Source organism: Aythya marila (assembly GCF_965140915.1).
Source record: "Aythya marila genome assembly, chromosome: 19".
Classification (NCBI taxonomy): Eukaryota; Metazoa; Chordata; class Aves; order Anseriformes; family Anatidae; genus Aythya; species Aythya marila.
The window spans coordinates 10,063,805-10,084,603 of NC_139060.1; the positions used below are offsets into that span (position 1 = coordinate 10,063,805).

The 20,799-nt window shown below is 42.2% G+C and overlaps 2 protein-coding genes across 4 annotated transcripts in view; both read right to left on the reverse strand.

Annotated features, from left to right (window-relative positions):
• RC3H2 (ring finger and CCCH-type domains 2) overlaps nucleotides 1-16,334 on the reverse strand; it is a 29,683-nt gene extending 13,349 nt beyond the window's left edge. For all 3 annotated transcript variants that reach the window (XM_082775653.1, XM_082775652.1, XM_082775654.1), the window contains exons 1-11: nucleotides 16,196-16,334; nucleotides 8,284-8,580; nucleotides 6,737-6,854; nucleotides 6,050-6,283; nucleotides 4,933-5,108; nucleotides 3,791-3,991; nucleotides 3,268-3,400; nucleotides 2,911-3,029; nucleotides 2,425-2,537; nucleotides 1,483-1,791; nucleotides 487-701 (exon numbers count right to left, since the gene is read on the reverse strand). In XM_082775653.1, the coding sequence (XP_082631779.1) occupies nucleotides 487-701; nucleotides 1,483-1,791; nucleotides 2,425-2,537; nucleotides 2,911-3,029; nucleotides 3,268-3,400; nucleotides 3,791-3,991; nucleotides 4,933-5,108; nucleotides 6,050-6,283; nucleotides 6,737-6,854; nucleotides 8,284-8,514 (1,849 nt within the window). In that variant the 5' untranslated portion in view covers nucleotides 8,515-8,580; nucleotides 16,196-16,334. The remainder of the gene's footprint in view (nucleotides 1-486; nucleotides 702-1,482; nucleotides 1,792-2,424; nucleotides 2,538-2,910; nucleotides 3,030-3,267; nucleotides 3,401-3,790; nucleotides 3,992-4,932; nucleotides 5,109-6,049; nucleotides 6,284-6,736; nucleotides 6,855-8,283; nucleotides 8,581-16,195) is intronic.
• A 436-nt stretch (nucleotides 16,335-16,770) lies between these two features.
• On the reverse strand, nucleotides 16,771-20,689 carry ZBTB6 (zinc finger and BTB domain containing 6). The gene has a single exon (XM_082775325.1). It carries the CDS (start codon nucleotides 20,508-20,510, stop codon nucleotides 19,224-19,226), a length of 1,287 nt encoding a protein of 428 aa, XP_082631451.1. The 5' UTR covers nucleotides 20,511-20,689; the 3' UTR covers nucleotides 16,771-19,223.
• Between the last annotated feature and the right edge of the window lie 110 nt (nucleotides 20,690-20,799).

Consider the following 20,799-nt stretch of genomic DNA (forward strand, 5'->3'; position numbering starts at 1 on the left):
CATGACTCTGAATGACTAAAGCAGGAAAAAAAAAACACTCCTAATAATACATGTAATCTAGCAGGGCATTTCTCTTGTTTATTAAACACTACTAGAAGCAAGCAATGCCTCTGGGTCTGAATCCTGGCTACAGCTATCCTCCATGGATAGGGCACAAGGTGAGTGAGCCTAACTAAACCTGTTTAAATGCTAATGAAGGAAAAAGTACATGAGAGATACTGAGGTTCAAGCTCTGGATTATCAAGGTACAAGTTGCATAATATACAGCACTCAAAACCAAGAATCACCAATACTGGAAGCAGACTACAGGTCCCTCCCATATTCAGCAGTGGAACAGTATTCTACTAAATGAAGATTCAGCTGATATGAAATCCACAAAACTGAAAGAAATCCACTAAAATGAAACCAGTTATTTCTTAGCACACAACACGCAGGTTTATCTAGATGAGAATTCAGACCTATCGTATTGGTGTGCATCTCACTCACCTGTCTGGGGGTACTGTGGAACTTCATACGACAACTGAGTCCTGGGATCTTGGAAATATTGAACATTATCAGAATGTGGAGGGTAGACAGGTACTCTGGGAACAAACTGGCTGGATTTTGGAGGCACAGAGTTCACTTCTGTTCCAATGTTGGGAGGACCAGCTGAGGTAGCTGCCGCCTGGCTTACAGGAGTCTTGGGTGGAGAACCAATTTTACTGAAAAAGGATTACCAAGGAATTTTTAAGCAGACCTTAACTTATTTCAGGTAATCAGCATTCTGTGTACACACTCCTATGGATAGTGAAAAGTTAGGTGAAGTCATTTGCTCTGAAATTTTAATTTAACACCCCAAACTGATGATATTATCAAATCTCAGACTCTCATAAAAGAACTCAAAAGCATATATAGATGGTTCTGGTATACCCTCATAAGCTTACGTACTACTTCTAAGCGTACTCTGGTAAAGACAAAGGCTTTGAAAAATTGAGAGGTTCAGTGTTTCTTAAAGAAGTACCTAAGCATTTTTAAGGGAAAACCCGAAACCTGGAAGGTTTCCAGGACTATAAAGGGATTTATTATAAAGAGATTTTTCTTGATTTAAGGAAAAAAAACACAAACTTCTGCATGAATATCAAATTTTGAGTACCATTTTTTTGTTTTGTTTTTATGTAATAGCTCAATACTAAGTTATATATCAGTTGAGAACAACAGAGTAAAAGATATAGAGAGAGATTTGCAAAATTTATATTACATAGAACTATTCAACAGCTAAAACAACTGATGTTTGCTCTGACTGCTTGAATCCAAATTCTGTATGATGTCCGCACTACAGTACAAGATCTTGCACAACTCCATAGTCAATAAGCAACACCAGCAACAGTAAGCTAGGACCAGAATTGTACCTATTATCTCTGATCCACAAGCTTTCTTGCCTTGATAATCTAAAGACAAAATATTGTGGTTAGTTATTTTTATGAAAAAAAAAATGTTACCAACTTTTCAGGTAGTGATTCTGTAGGGGATCCCGAAACGTTCTGGCCATTGGCTCCAGTCTTCCCTCCCTTCTTGGTGTTCTCCAAAGCTCTCAAAGAGGTGTCTGCACAGCGAGGGATCAACTGGGGAACACCACTTTCTAGATTAGCTATTCCATTACTACTCGGCACCATCTTCCCTGTTGCTTCAGGGCTTCCTATGACAGAAATTACGTTTCCCGTAGTGGTCGAGACAGTGCTATTTACGCCAACTTTATTTAGAAGGGGGAACGTTCTCACTGTTGCACTGATTTTTTTGTTCCTCAGGCGGTATCTACAAACAAACATATGCAAACACAGAAAAGACAGATGATTAAAGAAATGCTTATTGTACAGTTTGATTTATTTGTAAAACTGACTAAAGAGAGGGATTGAGATAAATATTATAACCAAAAATTACAGGAGCTTACACTGGTATTTATTTTCAACAGTTTGGCCGAATCTGCAAGTAGAACATCAGTGTTTTCCCTGTAACCAAAAACCACCTCCTCTAAGAAGATTCACTTCTGCAGTTCTTTGGAAGTGGATTTGCAGGAAAACAGTTTTAAAAATGCATATGTTACATATTATGTAAAAAACTCAATTTACTACTTAATTAAAATATAATTAACATTCTTTCCCCTGTGGACAGTATAACCAATCCCTGACAGACTGAACCTACGATGTTTCATAATACATAGTGATAATATAAAGTAAAGTTCTATTTAAAAAAAAAAATGCAATTAGTTTCCAGGCATTGCTTTACTGTACCTTCAAGTTCACATTACAAGTTGTCACTTCAAGACATTCATGAACCCATTCAGAATGAATAAATGCATAGAAGAAACCATTTTCAAAGTTCTAAGGAAAACTGCTTGGATTTAAATTGGGTAAAAAAAAAAAAAAAAAAAGAGTCTCCTATACTCACTTTTCAAGCTCTTCCTGAGAATGAGCAAAAGTACAGTTGGTTCCTCTTGGACATCCCCCTTGTTGTCGAAGGTCTCGGCACATACTTGTTTTGTATTTGCTATTTGGTTGTGGCTTAAGAAACACAAATAAAAGACACTCCGCTTATACACCAATAAAAAGACAAAAATAGCCTAAAAATACACACATTTAAGAAGTTTTAAAATTTTGCATCTTTAATCAGAAAACTCAGAAATCTCTTGTTGATGGGTTAAGTACTATGCTATTATACGAATCTCACTTCAGTAAGCTCTCCTGTATTCCATATTCAGAAACTTTACGTTTTCAAAACCTGAATGCAGCAGTTAACAGTACCACTGATTATTCCACAGAAAACGCCATTAATATTTCAGGTTAACCATTTTTTTATTTTTATTTTTTTTCCAAAGTTGCATCTTTCTGTAAGTGGTAGATTAAGACATGTCATACAATAGTCAAATATAGTTACCTGTGGAGTTTCATGTCCTTTTCTACTGTAATTCTGAATGAAATCCACCAATCCATGTACCACAGTCTTTACAGCCACCATTGCATTTTCCAGCTGCTCCCATGTTGGAGATGCTGCATCTAAAGTTATTAAAAAGCAGGCTTGTCTCTGTCAATAATTCTAAGTGTATCATAAATGAGACAACTCTACCAAAACACTAAAGTAGCATAGAATTCAGAGAATCCTGAAGAAGAGTTTATGACACACTACATTAATTAACAGGAATTTTGAAACTAGGAACAGGGGTTATCTTATATAATTTACTTTGCTAGATAGGAAGAATGTGAAGAGATCTTAAAATAAGATTCATTTGCATACCTGGATTTGGATCTATATTTGCCAGGAGCTCCAAATGAGGCCTGAGCCTGTTTAAATTTGCAGGATCGCCCGTGCGCTGCAAGACAATTGTCAATTCTTGTACACTCTTCGCAAAAGACTCTGGAGATTGGAGCTGAAAACAAACTAAGTATTAGTGTGTTGCATCATACAGCTGTGAACCGCTAATGTTAAGAAGATTTTCATTACATTGGTTCCTAAATGCAATAAGCAGTGTCTTCAGATAGTACATAGCAAGTATCAGTGGAGAGAAATTTCATTTCTCAACTCAGAATCTGCCCTATGAAGCTTCATCATAAGACACAAAAAAACACTATACTAGAAAACAAAATGTCTTCATATGAAGAGTACACTACAGTGAGGAAAAGTCTTCATTCTAGTTTTAATCAATATTTGATAAAACCAAAGACAAAAAAGTAACTGAAGTAGTTCTTGGATTTTCAGTATAACATTTAACAGTCAACTATAATATTACAAAGATACTAAAACCATCCCCTTGACAAACCTTGTCGATAATGGATTGCATGTGTGATTTATGTGCCAAGTCACCATAAAGAAGGGAAGACCATTGTTCTGGTGATATTCGAAGTCCTGCTTCCATGGCAATGTGAACAATTTGGGCATCATGCTCTCTCCGCAAAGCCTCGTAACTCCGAAACTCTTCTTTAAGTTGCATCAGAGAAGAATCTTCATCCCTTTTAGTGACCTAATAAACAGCGATATGTAAACACTCCTTCTTTAACAAAAAAATCTCTAAGGCTACCAGAAAAAGAGCTACCCAGCACAAAACACAGAATTATATTACTGCTGGATATTTACCATATGCTTTTTTTTTTTGTGTGTGTTTGTTCATCTGCTTGCAGCGCATACAGGCAAAACAGCCAGCTCTTCAAGATTTTACAGGGTCACTAGTAAAAAAAACCTGTGATATCAACTCCACTACTTCCAACTTAGTAGTCAATCAGATTTGCTTAAGTCACAGAACATACAAATCAGTTATCTGATAAGATATTTACTAGTTCTACCAGTAGCTGTTGCTGCCCAGCAATAGTAGATGACTAAGAAACAAGAAAGACTCCAGAATTGACTTAAATGATACAGAAGAAGAAAAAATTGAAGATAGTGGCATTTAAGGAGTACAATATTAACCTGAGAGGCCACTATAAATATTAAGACAGTTGTCATAAAAGGCGGCAACAGATTTCACGATGTTTGTTTAGTGACATTAAATATTAGATATTATGATAACCGTGTTCTTAACTGTGATTCAAAAACAAACAAAAAACAAAGCCAAAAGTGACAATATTTTACTTCTTCCTGACGCAGGCTCGGAGTGTCATGTTTCATGCCTCTGTATTTAGGAGAGAATTTCCAGAGGAAGAACAGCAATTAGGAATGAGTGGTAATTCCAGAATTGATTCCAGCTACTTCCACATGTGACTATTTGTTCCTTTGGCAGAGAACTTCAATATTTAAACTACTTCATGTCAGTTTTATGCTATATTCTCTACACTATTCCAATGTGTAGAAACTGAATTTATGTAACATTTTATAGATGAAGGATTAATCACAGGAAGGGTTCTTTGGAATTGCACTAGTTCACAGTAACAAACTTCAAATATTTTGAAGTTAATTGAGGTGTTTTACCTTAAAGCATGATGCTCTATACAGTAGCTGCACAACATGACCAATGCTTGTTTTAGAGGCCTGAGGAAATCTTGGTTCTAGCCTTTGCACAACAAAAAGTACCAGAACTTTTCTTGAGAGCGCAGAGCCATCTTCCAATGCCAGTAATACAAGTTTCAGTGCTTCTTCTTGCATAGCTTTAACACAGAAAAACATAAGATAGGCATAGAAATACGTTGCCAGAAACCAGTAAGGCTACCACACATTAACACCGTAAGTAGGAACATATGAATTATCTCGAACTTAACTCGTTACTACTTTATTTCACTAATCATTAAAACAAAGCTTTGTAAACATATTTTAAGAAATTTAGAAAGATTATTTAGAACAATACTTATACAGCAAATTTAAAGAGCTAAGACTGATTTTCAGTAATAAAAGTATCACTGGTGCACCTTTTATATTTTTTTCTACTGTGTAGTCTTATAGCCTTTGTCATTTTGGACATTTCAACAACGCTACACCATGAAGCTGTACAGAATATGAGAATGGCACAGCAACGCTACCATCAATTATCAGAATCATGAGAGGAATACTTCCAGTTTAAACGCAACTTCCTTCCCATCTCCGTGCTTACTTCTGCAGCATACTTTAAGAATTTGTTGTTTGTATTGAAGATAGAAACACCATCATTATAAAATTTAAAAATAAAGTATGCTGCAATTAAAGTTAGGCTGAGTGTACTTACACCTACTGGATGAACAAGAGAACATTTGCAGTTTTCTATCAAATTCTGATCACAGGTAGCAGTACAACTAGTCTATGTTAGTTGCACTGCATTACAGGCTGTGCAGAAAGCATGTTTATTTACTCTTCTTTGCTGGGAGTTTTTAAATAATTCCTCAGCATTTCAAAGAACAGTCAATAAGGCAGAAAAAAACCCAAACCTTTTAAGAAAGCAAGTTCTATTAACTTGTAGGTTTTTTTTTTTCTTCTTTTCCCTTTCTTCTTAGCTTAAAGTTGAAAACCAGAAGTAATTGCACTTTCAGCTGCACAGAAGAAACTTCCAAGGAACGTTTTTGCATTAGGAAAAGGTACAGCTGAACATACTCTGTTGCAGATTCTGCAATTACCTTACCTGGCCCTAGAAACTGACATCCCCGTGCCCTGACAGCAGCCCAAAGGTTGGCAGAAAGCTGCTGAGGATTTTGGTGCTGCAAGATCAGTTCTGTAACAGTTCTCTCTCCCAGTGATCGAGCTGCCCTCATAGCTCGAACCCGACCCTCTTCCTCTACCAGTTGACAATTCACTAGTGTCACAAGCTTCCTTTGCATTGGACGGCTCAGTGCACTCTGATTCAAGCTAGCAACACCTACGAGGAAGGAAAGAAAAGGTAAACTACTGCTTTTTATCAGGCAAATTAATCTAAACAAGGCAAACAAAAATGTCTAATAGTATATGTATGTCTCTCGGACTTGAATCTAATCACAGGTATCTTCCTTTCTCTTGGGCAATTCTGGGCAACTCATTATCAAAAAGAATTTTAATTAGAGTCTTAAATTGACGTCAAACCCTTCCTTTGAGGAAAGTTCTGCTTTAATACAAAGTTAGTACATGGAAATATTATTAAATAAGAGTATTTTGTAAACTTGAAATTAAGAACCAAGTGTGACAGGTGTGAATAAGCTTTTAAAGACATAAGGGAAATTTTATTCTGAAAATGAGAATTATCCCACTGAAGCCTAAAATCAATGCTGAAAACATAATGCTGTTAAAAGTAAGCCAATCTGCTGCATCAAAATTCTGCTGTTCAGGAGAAACTCACCTTTTCCTCCACTTAATGGCTTTAAGTAGAGTGCTAAATCCTCAACACATTTCTTTGCTACTTCATAATGTTTGTTCTCTCCTACATTACTCAACTTTACTGTCTGATGATCAGGTACCTACAAAAATGCAAGGAAGAGGGTAGAAAAAAATTAAATATATCCATCTGACAAGCCTATGATGGTACCAACATCACTACTGTTAATTACATAACACTGCAGATGTACGATGCTTTTTAGAGAAGACAGGACCCACCCATGTTGTCTGGAATGCAATAAGGAATAACAGAAAGGACTAAAGACAAAGATCATGGTGGTAATGAAAGATTACTTTTGTTAGTATTTAACACATGAAAAACAAAAGGTAGGATAAAAAAAAAAAACAAACACAAAAAACAATAACCAAGGCCTCATGAGAATGTAGTTAACAGATAAATGAAGAACACAAGATTTGTGAGATGATCAGTGTACAAGACCAGCATGATTTACTACAGACAGGGAAGTTATAATTCAATTGGCAAGAATACAGTATGAAAAAGTCAAAAACAAATTTAAAAAAAATAATTTAAGCACAAAGGCACATAGACATACAAATAGCTTTGAAGTCTTCAAAGAGAAGAACTAGAAAACTTAACTGGTGGAAAAACTCAAAGTGGATTAACAAGGTCAGACTATGAAAATAGAAGGAACATTAGTCATAATACAGTCAATTGTTTGAAAGACGTAGCAAGAAGTTAGGAGACCATGAAAACAAACGTTGTAAGATCAAGGCAGTGACTAGACACAAATTTAGAAACAAAAAAAAAAAAGAAAGAAAGGAACAGATGAATTTGAGAAATGAGAACACTGACACATAGTGTTATTACCAATCGTTGTGTCTAGGCATGTGATAAGGCATTAAAAAGGAAAGTAAAAAGCGTCCTTACTGCATCACCTAGGTGTTATTACCAGAGTAAAACGAAAAAGCACATGAATCAGCAGAAGGTGAACAGACTTATTTAGTCCCCATAAAGCACAGTACTGATTATATAATCGCTGTTTTGCCACTGCTACGAGACAGCACTGGGAACATTCCTGGCCTGATTAGCCACTATCTGAAAATGCAACTGAAAAGCCATCATGCATATTTAAAAAAATTACACACACATTTCTGGAACTTGGTTGAACAGCTAGCTACTTCGAACATGTGACATGTAGAAATGAGACTCCTTGCAAGAAAATTTAGAATGAATGAGTGTAGTCTGCAGGCTTCCTTTTCTAGTGACACATAATTGTTTATATCCTAATAGGCTTTTTTTCTCCAGTCACAGTTCAAGAGCCTTTTTAAACCAGAATTCAGCTTACAAGTAGAATAAGTTTTCATTTCCTGAGAAGTGGATGGTTCTGAAAATGGTGTAGCTCCTTTTAGGGTACACATGGACTTTAACATAGCACAAAGTCAAAGCCTTGCCATTTCTCAGCCTAAAATGAGGGGAAAATATCAGCACATGTACTGCACGTAAATGCTAATAACACGGAGTGGCAAAACAAAAAGCTGCTTAAATCATACCTGGGCTCCAACTAACTGGAGGAGTGCAAAGTTTACAGGAAGCACATCGATGTCTGTATTGATGGCAGTCTGGTCGAAAGGACATGCCTTGCGATGAAGCTTGTTCAGGCAGGTCTTACAGACAGTGTGAGAGCAACCTAAGCTGATGGGTTTGTGCACATTCTCATCAAACTCGTTGTAGCAGATTGGGCAGGACAGAAATTCTGTCCACTGAGCTGCCTGCACAGGCATTGTGGAAGCTGGACACTTGTTTAGCAGGCTAGCAGACCATTATTTCACTGTACTACGTTTTGGCAGCTGTAAGTGAATAACAGATTATTTAAAACATGCTTTCTGATAATTTAGAATAATTTTTAATAAAAATACAATTTCAATATTTTACAGAATAAAAATGAATCATGTCAAAAAAAACCAACAACTTAATTTTAGTAACTGAACGAAAAAAGGCTCATGAACTGAATCAACGCAGACTACCAGAAATTAAATTTAAACATATTCACAATAAACGGCATTAAAGTTCTTCTCATGGGATTATATACACTGTTGGTGGAGGAAAAGGAAGACATTTATTGGCGCAGAAAGTGTGTAAGCATGAATCAATCCCATCTAAACTCAAATTTTCAAAATGCTAAAAACATTCCCTGATTGCAGAAGGGGCCTGGGGAGACGGCACACAAAATGAGGGAGTATAAAACATTACATGTTTTCATCTAAAGTAGAACAATGCCTTCCTTCTGAAGTTCTTATTCGGATTTAATCAGACACCAAACTAAACATTGCCTTTCACTTTTTTAAAGAAGCATTTTCTGTTTCTCTAAGGCATTTCTGTTGAGAGTTAGAAGATACTAAAGGAGTAAGATTAGTTTTACGATTCTCTTATGCCTTTTCCCCTTTTTTCCTGAGAACCCCTCAGAAGGGCTCTTCTCCCAGGCAGAGATATCGGTGTTCAGTGTTGCTTGTCACATCTCTACCCGACAACAACGCGACTCCACTTCAGTAAGCTTGAAAGAAAATACCCGATATACTGAACATCCAGGCATTTTGGACAACAGTCTTGATAAAGCAAGCAACAACTTCAGCTGACTTGTTATTAAGTCTTTTGTCTTAAAAATCAGCACTCTGTCTAGCAGTACCATGTAATTCTGTCACGTAATTGTATTCCAGAGAAAAAACAGAGACATTGTTCTGAAAGATAGACAATTTTATATAATTTAAGTTCTACAGAAAAGATAACAGGCCTAAGAAATTCATCGAAACCGCTCCCATTGAAGCTTTCGTCAGGCAGATTTACATTCACAGCTTCATCTAGGAGCTGAGCAGCCCCACCCTTCCCTGCAATGTGCCGCGATGTTGACTTTCCATGCAACCCAGAGACCAGTTAGTTCACTTCAAGGCAATGAACAAGCCTACCCTAGCAGCTTGTTAGAAATGCAAATACACAAATGTTTTAATTACGCGTTTAGGATTCTATTTTTCTTTTCCATTGATGGAAAAAGGGAAGCTGAGCTCTCCCCTCTGCATTTGAATTCAGTGACTTTTCACGGCGATCCCATTGTTGGCTGTGCTACAGTTTAATTAATGCTAAAGTATCGGACCATTGAAATAATTACCAGAACACCAAATAGACTTGATGTGTGGATGTATTTTATGTTAATTATGACCATCTGTTTAGAAATCCTATTTAGTACTATGAACATTCAGTGGCCTTTAAGTAACAGGACACTTGTACAGGATGTCCTTATCTCAGTGAGCTTTTCAATATTATGCAGAGATTTTACATTTACTATGGGAATTCATTTGGGGAGGGAAAACAAAAACTGAAAGTTGAACCTGTCCCTCCAAAGCCAGACTGCTGAGACAACGCTTGCAGCATCAGCCAGAATATTCACATCCACAGGACAAAATAGATTTTCATCCAACTTCTACAAAAGCACAGGCAAAGCTCTTGCAGAGGTGAAAAAGGCGCTCATCTTTAATCCACTGCTGCTACATTTATCTTTTAACCAAGGAAATGCAGAAGACGAGCAAATAATTGCAAAAATAAACAATGAGCCAACGTGCCTGGGAAGATTTTCAATTCCTCAGTAAAGAATCCCACCATTTCCTCCAGCTTCCCGACCAAAACAGCAGGACAAGATGCACAGAATCGCAGTGCAGAGCCTTGCAGTAAACACTTAAATCTTTTTGCCAGCGTTACCAGAAGCAGCAAGGTACTAACCCCACGTTACTGCTGACCTAGAGCAATTCTCAGTGGCTTTCCAGCCAGCTGACTGCACAGCACAGGTAGCAGCACGGCCCAGGCTACGTGGGGAGGCGTGCTGCCACCGTGACTCACAGAGGGAAAAGTTTAAGGAAAGGCCAGCACACACGCAGCTCGACGGCTACCATGCTGTTGGGCACTGACAATCTCCTAATAAACAGTCTCTATTTCCACACCACTCATTAACTAACTCGAATGCAGGAATCCCTTCTCTGACACAGTAGCCACATTCAGTTTCCACAGATACTTCAGAGCCTTGCACAAACAGCCACCTCTCTATTTACAAGCTCCTACAATATAGCCGCTTGTTTTCCAGGCCAACACAGAACTGAAACAAAACAGATCCTTTAAGAGAGCACCACTGATTTTTGAAGATCTGTCTCTGAGTATTTAATCATCATAAATGACAGATTCTTCTAAGCATGTGTTGACCTTCATATTTCTTGACAGGAAAAAGTCTAATTAAATCAGCAAACAGCTGGGGAAAGCTCTCAACTCTGAAAACTTCGAGCAGCCAAAGACAGAGGAAGTCTCCATACTCTATTAAACATGCCAGATATCCTGCCATTCTTGCACTCCAGTGCGTTAAGAAAACAATCTCATATCTACTAATTATCATGTTGACTTCTACAAAAAGCATAAGCCACATGTTTAATAGACTCTTGCTCCTTGTCAGAAACAATGTATTTCAGGGATGCTCTCTTGAAGAACAAATTGCTCCAGTGCTCTGCACTGAACAAAGACAAGGAAGGGAACACAATAAAGAAGGTGAATGAGAAATCAGTGGCATCACTTTTTTTGTTTTGTTTTAAAAAACAGAAAATATACTCGGTAGAATTCACCTTGGTCTACCTATTCATTCTGTTAGATACGCTATGTCAGCACACAACACCAGGCTTCTCTTCCCTGTCAAAGTTGAAGCACCCTGCAAAAAGGAAACAGCTGACACAGAAACTGGCCAAATATACAAGTAAAGATTTTAAAAAGAAATGGTAATTTTTACCTAAAATATATTTACATACTATCACTCCAATACATGCCATACTATTACTACTAAGAGCAATCTCGGACAACAAATTGAAAAACACAAGTGCCTAAGTTCAAAGTTACATAATAAATAAAAACTATTACAGTTGAGTCATTTTGTTTGTAACACAATAAGGTCTTCCCATTGCAGTAAAGGTTACAATGGAGCACAATAACAATCAGGAGAAAGTCAGGCATTAATCATTATTTTAGATGGGATGCTTGATGGAATTGAAAGCAGGGATGGGGGGAGCAGGTGCGAAGCCCCAAAGCCTTTCCCAAGCAGCGGTACAGTGTACAAATAATGGAAGTTTTAAGATTTGGACATTCTTATTTTACATTAACTTGTAGCTACCTAATTCTAGTCCCATGACACTCTTTGCAACTAATCACAGTGATCGTACGGATTCAACAACCTCTTGATACGGCCCCACAGGCAGCATGCAGGCCTGGTTTCCTAGGGAAGCCAAGCTTAGGTGACCAGACTTCTGTCAGCAGCTTCCCCTCCCAAAGGAGCCTTGGCACCCCGGGCAGCTTTCACGTAAATGCGACAGGGATGCTTCACATCTGAAATGCATTCACATCACAAAGTTGGTATCCAGAGACCGATCCAAGTCCGCACACATCTCAGGGCAGGCGATGGCACCATGCACAGCAGCTCCCTGCCTGCGCTTACTTGCCAGGCCTGCAAGGCAGATCCCAGCCCTACCACCCCGCTTTGCCCAGTATGGCACAGGACTGTTTGGAAGGCAGGGCTGGGACAACTCCGCGGGAATTCCAACATTTGTCCTGTCACAGAAGTACTGGCAACCTCTGGCTTTGTGAAGGCAGGGCGGATCTGTGGAGAAGAGCAGCAAACGCCTGGTGCTCAGAACAGGACTCAAACCGTGAGGACAGCGAGGCACTGTGCTGAGCAGCGTGCTCAGGACTTGCTAATTAGAAACTGTGATGCCAGCGCTTTATCTGGGAGTCGATCCACATCCAGAACTGGGAGCCCTCACGCCAGGAGCCATTCACTTCTCCACGGCAGAAGTTAACGACCTGAGGAGGCCAACGCCGTTACACAGGAAGAGAAAGGGACACGCTTCAGGTAGCCGTGCTGGTGCCTTACGCTTTAATTCACTGACTAGGTTTCTCACCCACACAGAGATACAAACCCAATTCCTTGTAAGTGCTTTTAACCCACATTTCCACCTTCCAAAAAAGCAGCCAAACACATGCCTCAAGACAGAGCAATTTCAGCCCCTCCATCTGAAGCTGTTCTTCACGCCAAAGGACTCAAAGATAACTGCAGCCTCGTCTGCAGCTGCCCAAGCAGATGACTTGGATTTTCCTTCATTTTAAAGATTATTTGAGCATTTTGACCAGCCAGCCATTGCACCAGATCGAGCTGTAGTTCTTTGAGCAAGGAAGAAAAGAGCCAGTGCCTCCTCCCCAGCTAGGTGCCCCAACTCCTGGGTGGCATGGTGAGCATGCGTCTTGTTCTGCAACTGCTTTATTTTGTCCAAAGCGCAGGGTGTGCAAGTACCAGCCCTGGTCAAGGGGAAGGTCAAAGGCTTGAACTCAGTTCCCCACAGCCCAGGCAAACACCTAGGAAGAAAAAAGAGCAGCAGCCTGGGAGAGCCACATGAGGTCTGCCCTGGCCTGCTGCTCACGTCCCCTGTGGGACACCCACAAGGGACAGTGTCAAAAGCCGACTTTGTATGAGAATGGGACGGGGCTGGATGGAGGAGAGTCTCCTCTGCAGATGAAGGAAAATCTTAAAAAACTTACAGCGGCTCATTATATGGAGCTGTCATAAACAAAGACAGTACAGCCCACTGTGGATTTAATCCACAGTCTTAGACATAAATTGATTTTTAATCTCTAAATTAAATAGTCTTTGATATTGACTTGCTCTTAAATTTGACTGCAGAGATCATGCTATCTTCTTTCTTTTTTTTTTTTTTTTTTTAAATCCCCATTTTAACATCCCACTTATTCAGATTGTTCTCACTGCAAGGAGGTAACTTCTTCAAGCCTTCCTTCCCAAGTTAGGCAGTTCTGAGAGCATCCTGCCTGGGTCAAAAAATTAGAGTGTCTGCCTAATCAAGTTATTGGTATTACGTTATTCTCTGCAAAGGCTAGAATCTTTCATTCGTTTCTCTTCAGCAGCCATCATCTACAGATCTACAAAACTAGCTTCATTAAAGGCTTAGAAAGGGGCTACCCTCGCAATAGCTTTGCACCATTCAGCGGTGGACTTGAAATTAAAACAAATCCTCTTTGCAGAGCAGACTTGCTTATTTCTACCTTCCATAGCATCTGTCACAGGTAAATCGACCATTGGAGACGGCATTTCGATCCTTTTTTCCACTGAACATTAATGGTACTGGGAACACTACAGCCCAGCTTCAACTCCAGAAAAGTTATCATCAAGAGAAAACCTGGTGACATCTCTGAATCTGTAACTTCACCTGGACTACGCGTAGCTAAAACGCCCACCAGATACTTCGCTAGCCAGCTTCAGAAACTAAAACAGATCGCCTCTCCCTCCCTAAACACGTGGCTGAGGAATAATTCACAACAAACAGCAGCACAATTCACCGACAGAAACGTCGGTTTGCTGGTACTCAGCGGTGGCCAAAGTTCATTCAGTTCTGATGGAAATCTCCCCACCCTGCTCAGCACCAGAGTCAGTGCATCCCCAGCAGCCGACACCTGCTTGTTCCTGTTCAAGTGCTGCCAGCAGAAGTCCTGCCGCTGGATTTGAAGTTTCCTAGGTACTTATGTAATGCTACCGTGGGTTTTTTGTGCTCTGTAGGTGTCACTGAGAGGAGAGCTTGCCCTTGCCACAAGCTTGATACGAATTCAGCTCCTGTGACAGTATCGACTTTTCAGAACTAACTGAAGGGCAAATAAACGAAAAATTTTCTTTGCCACTAAAATTGGTTGAACTTGCACTGGACGCAGACTAAGGGAATCTATTTCTAAACAGACCCACATTGACGCAAGTACTTTGGTAAGAGATACTCTGAAGGATTCCCTATTCTTCATGCGTAATTTCAGAGAATGAGGACTCTCACGTGTGGCTTAGTTCCTTAGGTCTTTCAAATCCTTGGGGTGTTTGTTTTTTTAAACACCACCTCCACTGCAATGCTTCAACTATAAGTTTACAAAAGAGAGGTTCCATGCTCTAACGTTTTTCAATTACAATTGTTATGAAATACTAATGCCATTCTGAGACATTAGCAAGAAAACAGAGGGCTTCCATAAGGGGCAGAAAGCCTTTTAAAATTTGCACAGAATAGCTTAATATTCCCATGGATATAAATTTTATTCTTTTCTTCAGGTCCAGCCAGTAAAGAGAGCCCACTTCTCTTCATCCCACTAAGAGAATTACATTTTGTTTTTGTTTTGGAAGCTTTCGTATCACACACCTGGCAAAATAAACACTCCTAGCTATTACCCTCTGGACACTGTAAATATTGTAAATCAGCAAAAGCCTTAAATAAAAGAAGATGAATATTCAAGACCATGACTTAAGTTCAGGATATCCCAAGAACTGTCAGTAAAATTGTTAGAATTTAATATTTGTGAGAGAAACGGCCGTGACCTCAAACAAGACAGCAACATGATTAAATAAGAAACCTTTTCTTGAGGAAATCTTTGCCCACACTGCAGATATAAGAAAAATTTCATTAAAAACGCGCACAGCCCTTGGGAAAGTGATTAATTACAGAAATTGAGAATTTGGTGCTGGACGGAATAATACCTGTGCCAGCAAGACAAGCTTCAATTTCTAGAAATTCCACAGATGTTTAACACAGAGCAGAGGGCAAATGACAGCATCCCGATTCAGGAGATGTGAGTGGTACGTTCTGATTGAAAATTAAAATCCTGCCACGATCGCAAGCTCGCACCCCGGTGAAGCTGGGGCTTGTTCTGACCGTGCCCTGCAGCGCTGGGACGCGGCTGTGCAGGGGACCGAGCACAGCCCCACAAAACCCCTCAGCGGCCGATCCTACAGTGGGGCCCTGTCAGCGGGGCCGCGCCGTTCCCTCACGGCAGGCAGCCCCCGGCCCCCCCCCCAAGGGCCATCCCCGCCGCTCCTGCCCGCGGTTATTCCCTTATTTATTTATTTATTATTATTATTATTTTTAAAAGGCCCCCGAATGGCGACGCGGGGCCGGGCCCTGCCTCCCACCACGGCTCCTCCAGCCTCACCCTCAGCAAGGCGCCGCGGGGGCGGCTCCCGCTCCCACCCCCCCCCCCCGCCTCAGCACCTCAGGGCTCCGCGGGCCGTGCCGGGGCCGTGCCGGGGCCGTTGCGGGCGGGCTCCGCCTCCCCCCGCTCCCTCAGGCCGCCGCCCGCGGGCCCGGCCCCAGCACCTGCCCCGGGCCCGGCCCCGCTCCGCCGCCGCCCCCAAATGGCCGCCGCCGCCTCACGGATGGGAAAGGGGAGAACGGGAGGGGGGGGAGGGGGGGGCGGCCGTTAGGGCCCGGATTCCGCAGCGACGGGAACCGGGGAGGGAGGGGGGGGGGGGGGCAGTGCGGGCGGGGCCCTACCGGGTCACCGCGTCCCCCCCCGTCGCCACCACCGCCGCCGCCCCGGCTCGCAGCTCGGCCGAAGCGGCCCCGCTCCTACCTGCGAGGCGCGGGCGGCGGGGCCGGGAGCTGGGGGCCGGGCCGGCCTCTCAGACGCCATGGGGCGGGCAGCGCGGCGCGGCCCGGCGGAGGCAGCGGCGGGGGCCCCGGCGGCGCCGCCTCATCGCGCTGACAGCCGGGAGCGCCCCGCCCCCGCCCCGCCCCTCTCGCGAGAGCGCCGCGGGCCCCCGCGTGACTTCGGGGAGGGAGGGGGGGGGGGAGCGGCGGCACCACAGAGCGGCCGCCGGCAGCGCCTCCCCGCGGCGCGTCGCGAAATGGCGGCGCCGCCTGTGACGGGCGGGAGGCGTCCCCCAGGTGAACGCGGGCACAAAATGTTTCCCTCACGGCGCTGCAGGCGCCTCACGGTGGCTCCCAACAAAGGTGCGCTTCAAAAGTCTCCCTCTCTTCCCTTTGAGGCAGGGAAATCCCCTTCGCACGCCTCTAAAAACACCTCATCATTCCTTCTATTTCATTGGTCTGATTGCCAGTGATAGCCATACGTCTGTCAAAAATGAGTACACACAGTACAAATTTAACCACATTTGAAACGAATCTGTGCCATAACTGCGCATTTATTGAACGGTAATGGCAACCCGGTGTAAAAGGTTGAGGTGTGGGGGAGAAATAAGCTTTTTCCTTGTTTTATGACCTCTTTCAAGTATGAAGTTTATTTAAAATAAGGATGTGGACACAAAGGAAAAGTTACATACAAACCTGTACATATACCCCAGTTAATACCTGTAAATACAGGAAGGGTGAGTGCAGGGTATTAGCATGCTTTTCAAGGTCAGGCTCATAATTTTGAAGCAATTAAGAACCAAAAATTAATACTTTTCTGTGAAAAACAAGCAAACTCAATATTAATCACAAGGTCAAAAAGGCTGACAGTGACAGACTAATGAATGCAAACAGAAGACATTGCTCAGAAATGCTTTTTTTCTCCCAAACGTGAGGCAGTTGCACCATAAACAAGATGGCTCCCAAACCTCAGCGTGACAATTACTGCAGATAAAAATCACCAAAATAAAACAAACAATCACCTTTTAACATTAAGTAAGAACAGAGATTTTGAAGGCAAGGCCTCATGCTCAAAGTACTGGATAAAACAGGTGACTTTAATCCAGTTGCACAGCTACTTGCCTTGGGTGCATCTTTTTTGTCTCTACTCGTACACACCCAGGTAGGCAGACTTTGCACACGTGTATGACTTGAATTTCCAATGGATCAATACAATCAAATCACTCACAAGAAAACTTACACAAGTTAAAACTTTTTGTGAATTTTTGAAGGAATACCACACTGGTGGCTCACTCAGCTTCAGAACACAGTACTTGCCCATTTTTACTCCATGATATTGGAGGAAGGCATACACACACAAAAGGCCTACTATGAACTGGGACTTGCAAATATTACAATCCAACTAATATGTACTTTAAGTACTGAATAATATCAAATTAAGAGATTGAAAAACATCTTGTGAAGCAAGTTCTTAAAAACTCCTCAATTAAAGTTTCTAATACACAATGGCAATGCTAACGCTGGCGTGGCTGATTGTTCCCATTACAGGTAGTACCAGGAAACTGCACCCAACCCCTCACATTACTGATAACTAAAACCCAAACAACAACTGGTACAGTCACAGTTAAGTAAATTAAGTTAAACTTGTTAATTGACATTAAAAATTGTCTTTTATTTTCAAAAGAGCCAAGCTATGGAGCACAAGCGTCACACTTCTGGACTCATCAAGAACTTCACAGCAGCACTTCTGACATTTGAAGGAAAGCAAACCCTCGTGATACAGACAAGATTAAGAACGACTGCTTTTTGCTAATTGGAGAGAGTCTAATGTGAGTACCATTATCTTGTAATTGAATTGCAACTGAATTGACTCTTTATTCATATCACGTTAAGTGAAAGAAACATATACCAGTCAAAGACAGGTACCGGATAAAGATTCTGCATTACAGGGCCTTCACTACTTATGATGAAACTGAAATGACCTTTGACAAAGTACAAACACAGCTATCCAAACACACGCAGTTACTGTTTTACTGTATCACAGAACCAGAGTATATAAGACTTCTATGTCTATGTTGTTCCTTTCAAGATATAAAAGAATTGTTTTTCAAAATGAACATAGCAAATGTTGTTACATAACAGCATACAGTTTAAGTTTTCACATTGGTATATGTATCTAAGATCTGTAAAAGAAAAAAAGACAAATGTTATAACTCAGCAGATAGGACTAACTTAGTAAGTCAAATACAGGCACTAAACACTGGTATGACAAAAAAAAAAAAAAAAAAAAAAAAGATCAACCAAAAGTTTAGAACCATTCAGAACTCATTCATAAAACTGAATGCATGTCAGTCTTATGAGACTATCCAGTTTAAAAAAAATAAATGAACTGCAAGGCAATACTTTTTTTTTTTTTTTCCCCTATTTGCAAAAGGCAACTTGAAAGCTTCCTTGATTTTGTTTGTTGGGTGTTGTTTTTTAAATATCACAGATTTGAGTATGAGACTGTGCCTTTCTTTTGGTGAAAGATCCAGCAAAATTTGGTCAAGTTAAGGAGATGATTTCACCATAAGTGACACATGAGCAGGGTGGGAGCGAATGACTCGCTGAATAAGTACAAGAATCTCCTTCCCTTAGCAATTATAGATCAGGAGCGTCGTGGCTCAGGCTTCAGCTTATTGCAGTGTCAGTAAGAGTTTGAAGTCGGCAGCGCCCACCCTTGAAAAACGGGAGCGTAGAACATAATTAGCTGCATGAAAATTAGATATTTCAGGGACACTAGAAGAGAAGCATGGAACATTTTCCCCTATTTTATGGTTTACTTTCAACCAGTAAACGCATTTTGAACGCCTACAGCAATAGTAGCCTCAATACAAGCAAGATCGCTGTTCTCAGGTGTCTCTGCTCACCAGTCACATATCCGTCCTCTCCATTACGTGGGAATCTGTTAAAACATCTAGAGTTTCACTAGGTGGGAGCGCTTGGTGTAACGCAGCTCCACAGCCATCCATCTATTCATCATAGTCAATTTTAATTTTTGTAATAGCGCTCAGGTTTGTTTTTTCGCTGCTGCTCCTCCCGTGAACAGATGTTAAGTGTTTTTTAAGAGCAGACTTGTGTTTAAAGTCCATGTCACAACAATGGCACTTGTAGGGCCTGTCACCGCTGTGTATATTCAAGTGGTCCTGCAGAGTACTTTTGGCAGTAAACGTCTTCAAGCACACCATGCACTGGAAGGGGCGGATACCCATGTGCCCCCGGATGTGTCTGTTGAGATTCTTTTTTTGAGTAAACGTTTTACCACACTGCAAACACAGGAAGAGCTTGTGCATTTTTAGATGCCTCAGATAGTTCTCAAGATGCAGAAATCCCCTCGGACACTTTGGACACTGGTGCCGCCATGAATTACCGGAATCATTCAGACTTTGAAACCCATTCATCTGACTCGAAGTCCCTTCTGGGTTGTCATTGACAAAAGCCTGGAAGTGATTTCCTGACGTTTCAGTATTTCTGCTTTCAACCGTAGAATTTATCAAGGAGTGCTGGGTTTCTGGAAAGTATAAATTTGTTTTAGAGGAGGTGCAAGGCTGAGGAAAGTGATCGTTTTCTACGCTAGGGACACTCACAGAGTCCATCCTGAAGATACAAATTTCGTCATCCTTATATCCTATTTCAACCGTTGATATTTCCGGGGTTTTCGTTTCCTTCCTTTCCGAGTCCACGCTCTCTGCTGTAGGCTGCGAGACATCCCCGTTTTCCTCTTTAATGGAGAACTCTAAATTAGCCGGGCTATCTTCCGCAATCTCAATTATTTCACAATCTTTATCCACCGCGTCCTCCCTGCTCCTCAGCTCCGTGTCCGAAGAGTGGCACCTCTCCGCAGCCTGGCCGCCGTTCTCCATGGACGCGTCGATTTCCAGGTACTTCGACAGCGCCTCGGTGCACTTCTCCACGATGTGAACCATCTGGAGGTAGCTGGCGGCGGTCAGGTACTTGAGCAGCTCCTTCTTCTTGACCTCCAGCGCGCCGGTGTAGCAGGAGAGCAGCAGCTTCCTGCCCACCTCGGCGCTCTGCAGGATGGTGATGCGCACCTGCCGCGACTGGTTGAGGAGGAACTGGTCCCGCATGAAGGTGGAGCAGGCGGCGAAGATCACCTTGTGGCCCGGGAACTCGGTGTCGTTGATGTAGATGGAGACGTCGCAGAAGAGGTTCTGCTGCCGCAGCAGGTTCATCTTCTGCAGCACCGCGTCGCCCTGCTGCTCGAACTGGAAGTGCAGCACCTCCGAGTCCGCAGCCATGGCGGAGCTCCCGGGGGGGGGGGGGTCGCCGCCACCGGGGCCGCCTCTCTCCGCCGGGACCGGGTTGGGCCGGGCCGAGCCCTCCCCTCGCAGCCCCACGGAGCTCTACGGAACCTCACGGAGCCCTCGCAGCCCCTCGGAGCCTCCCCGCTCCTCGCCGCCGGTGCCCCCGCGCCCGCCGCCCGCTGGAGCCGCCTCCCCCGGCCCCTCCCCTCCCCTCCCCGCCCGCCCTTTCCGGTACCGGCACCGGCTCCGGAAGCGCCCCCGCCCCGTCCCGTCCCGCCCCGCC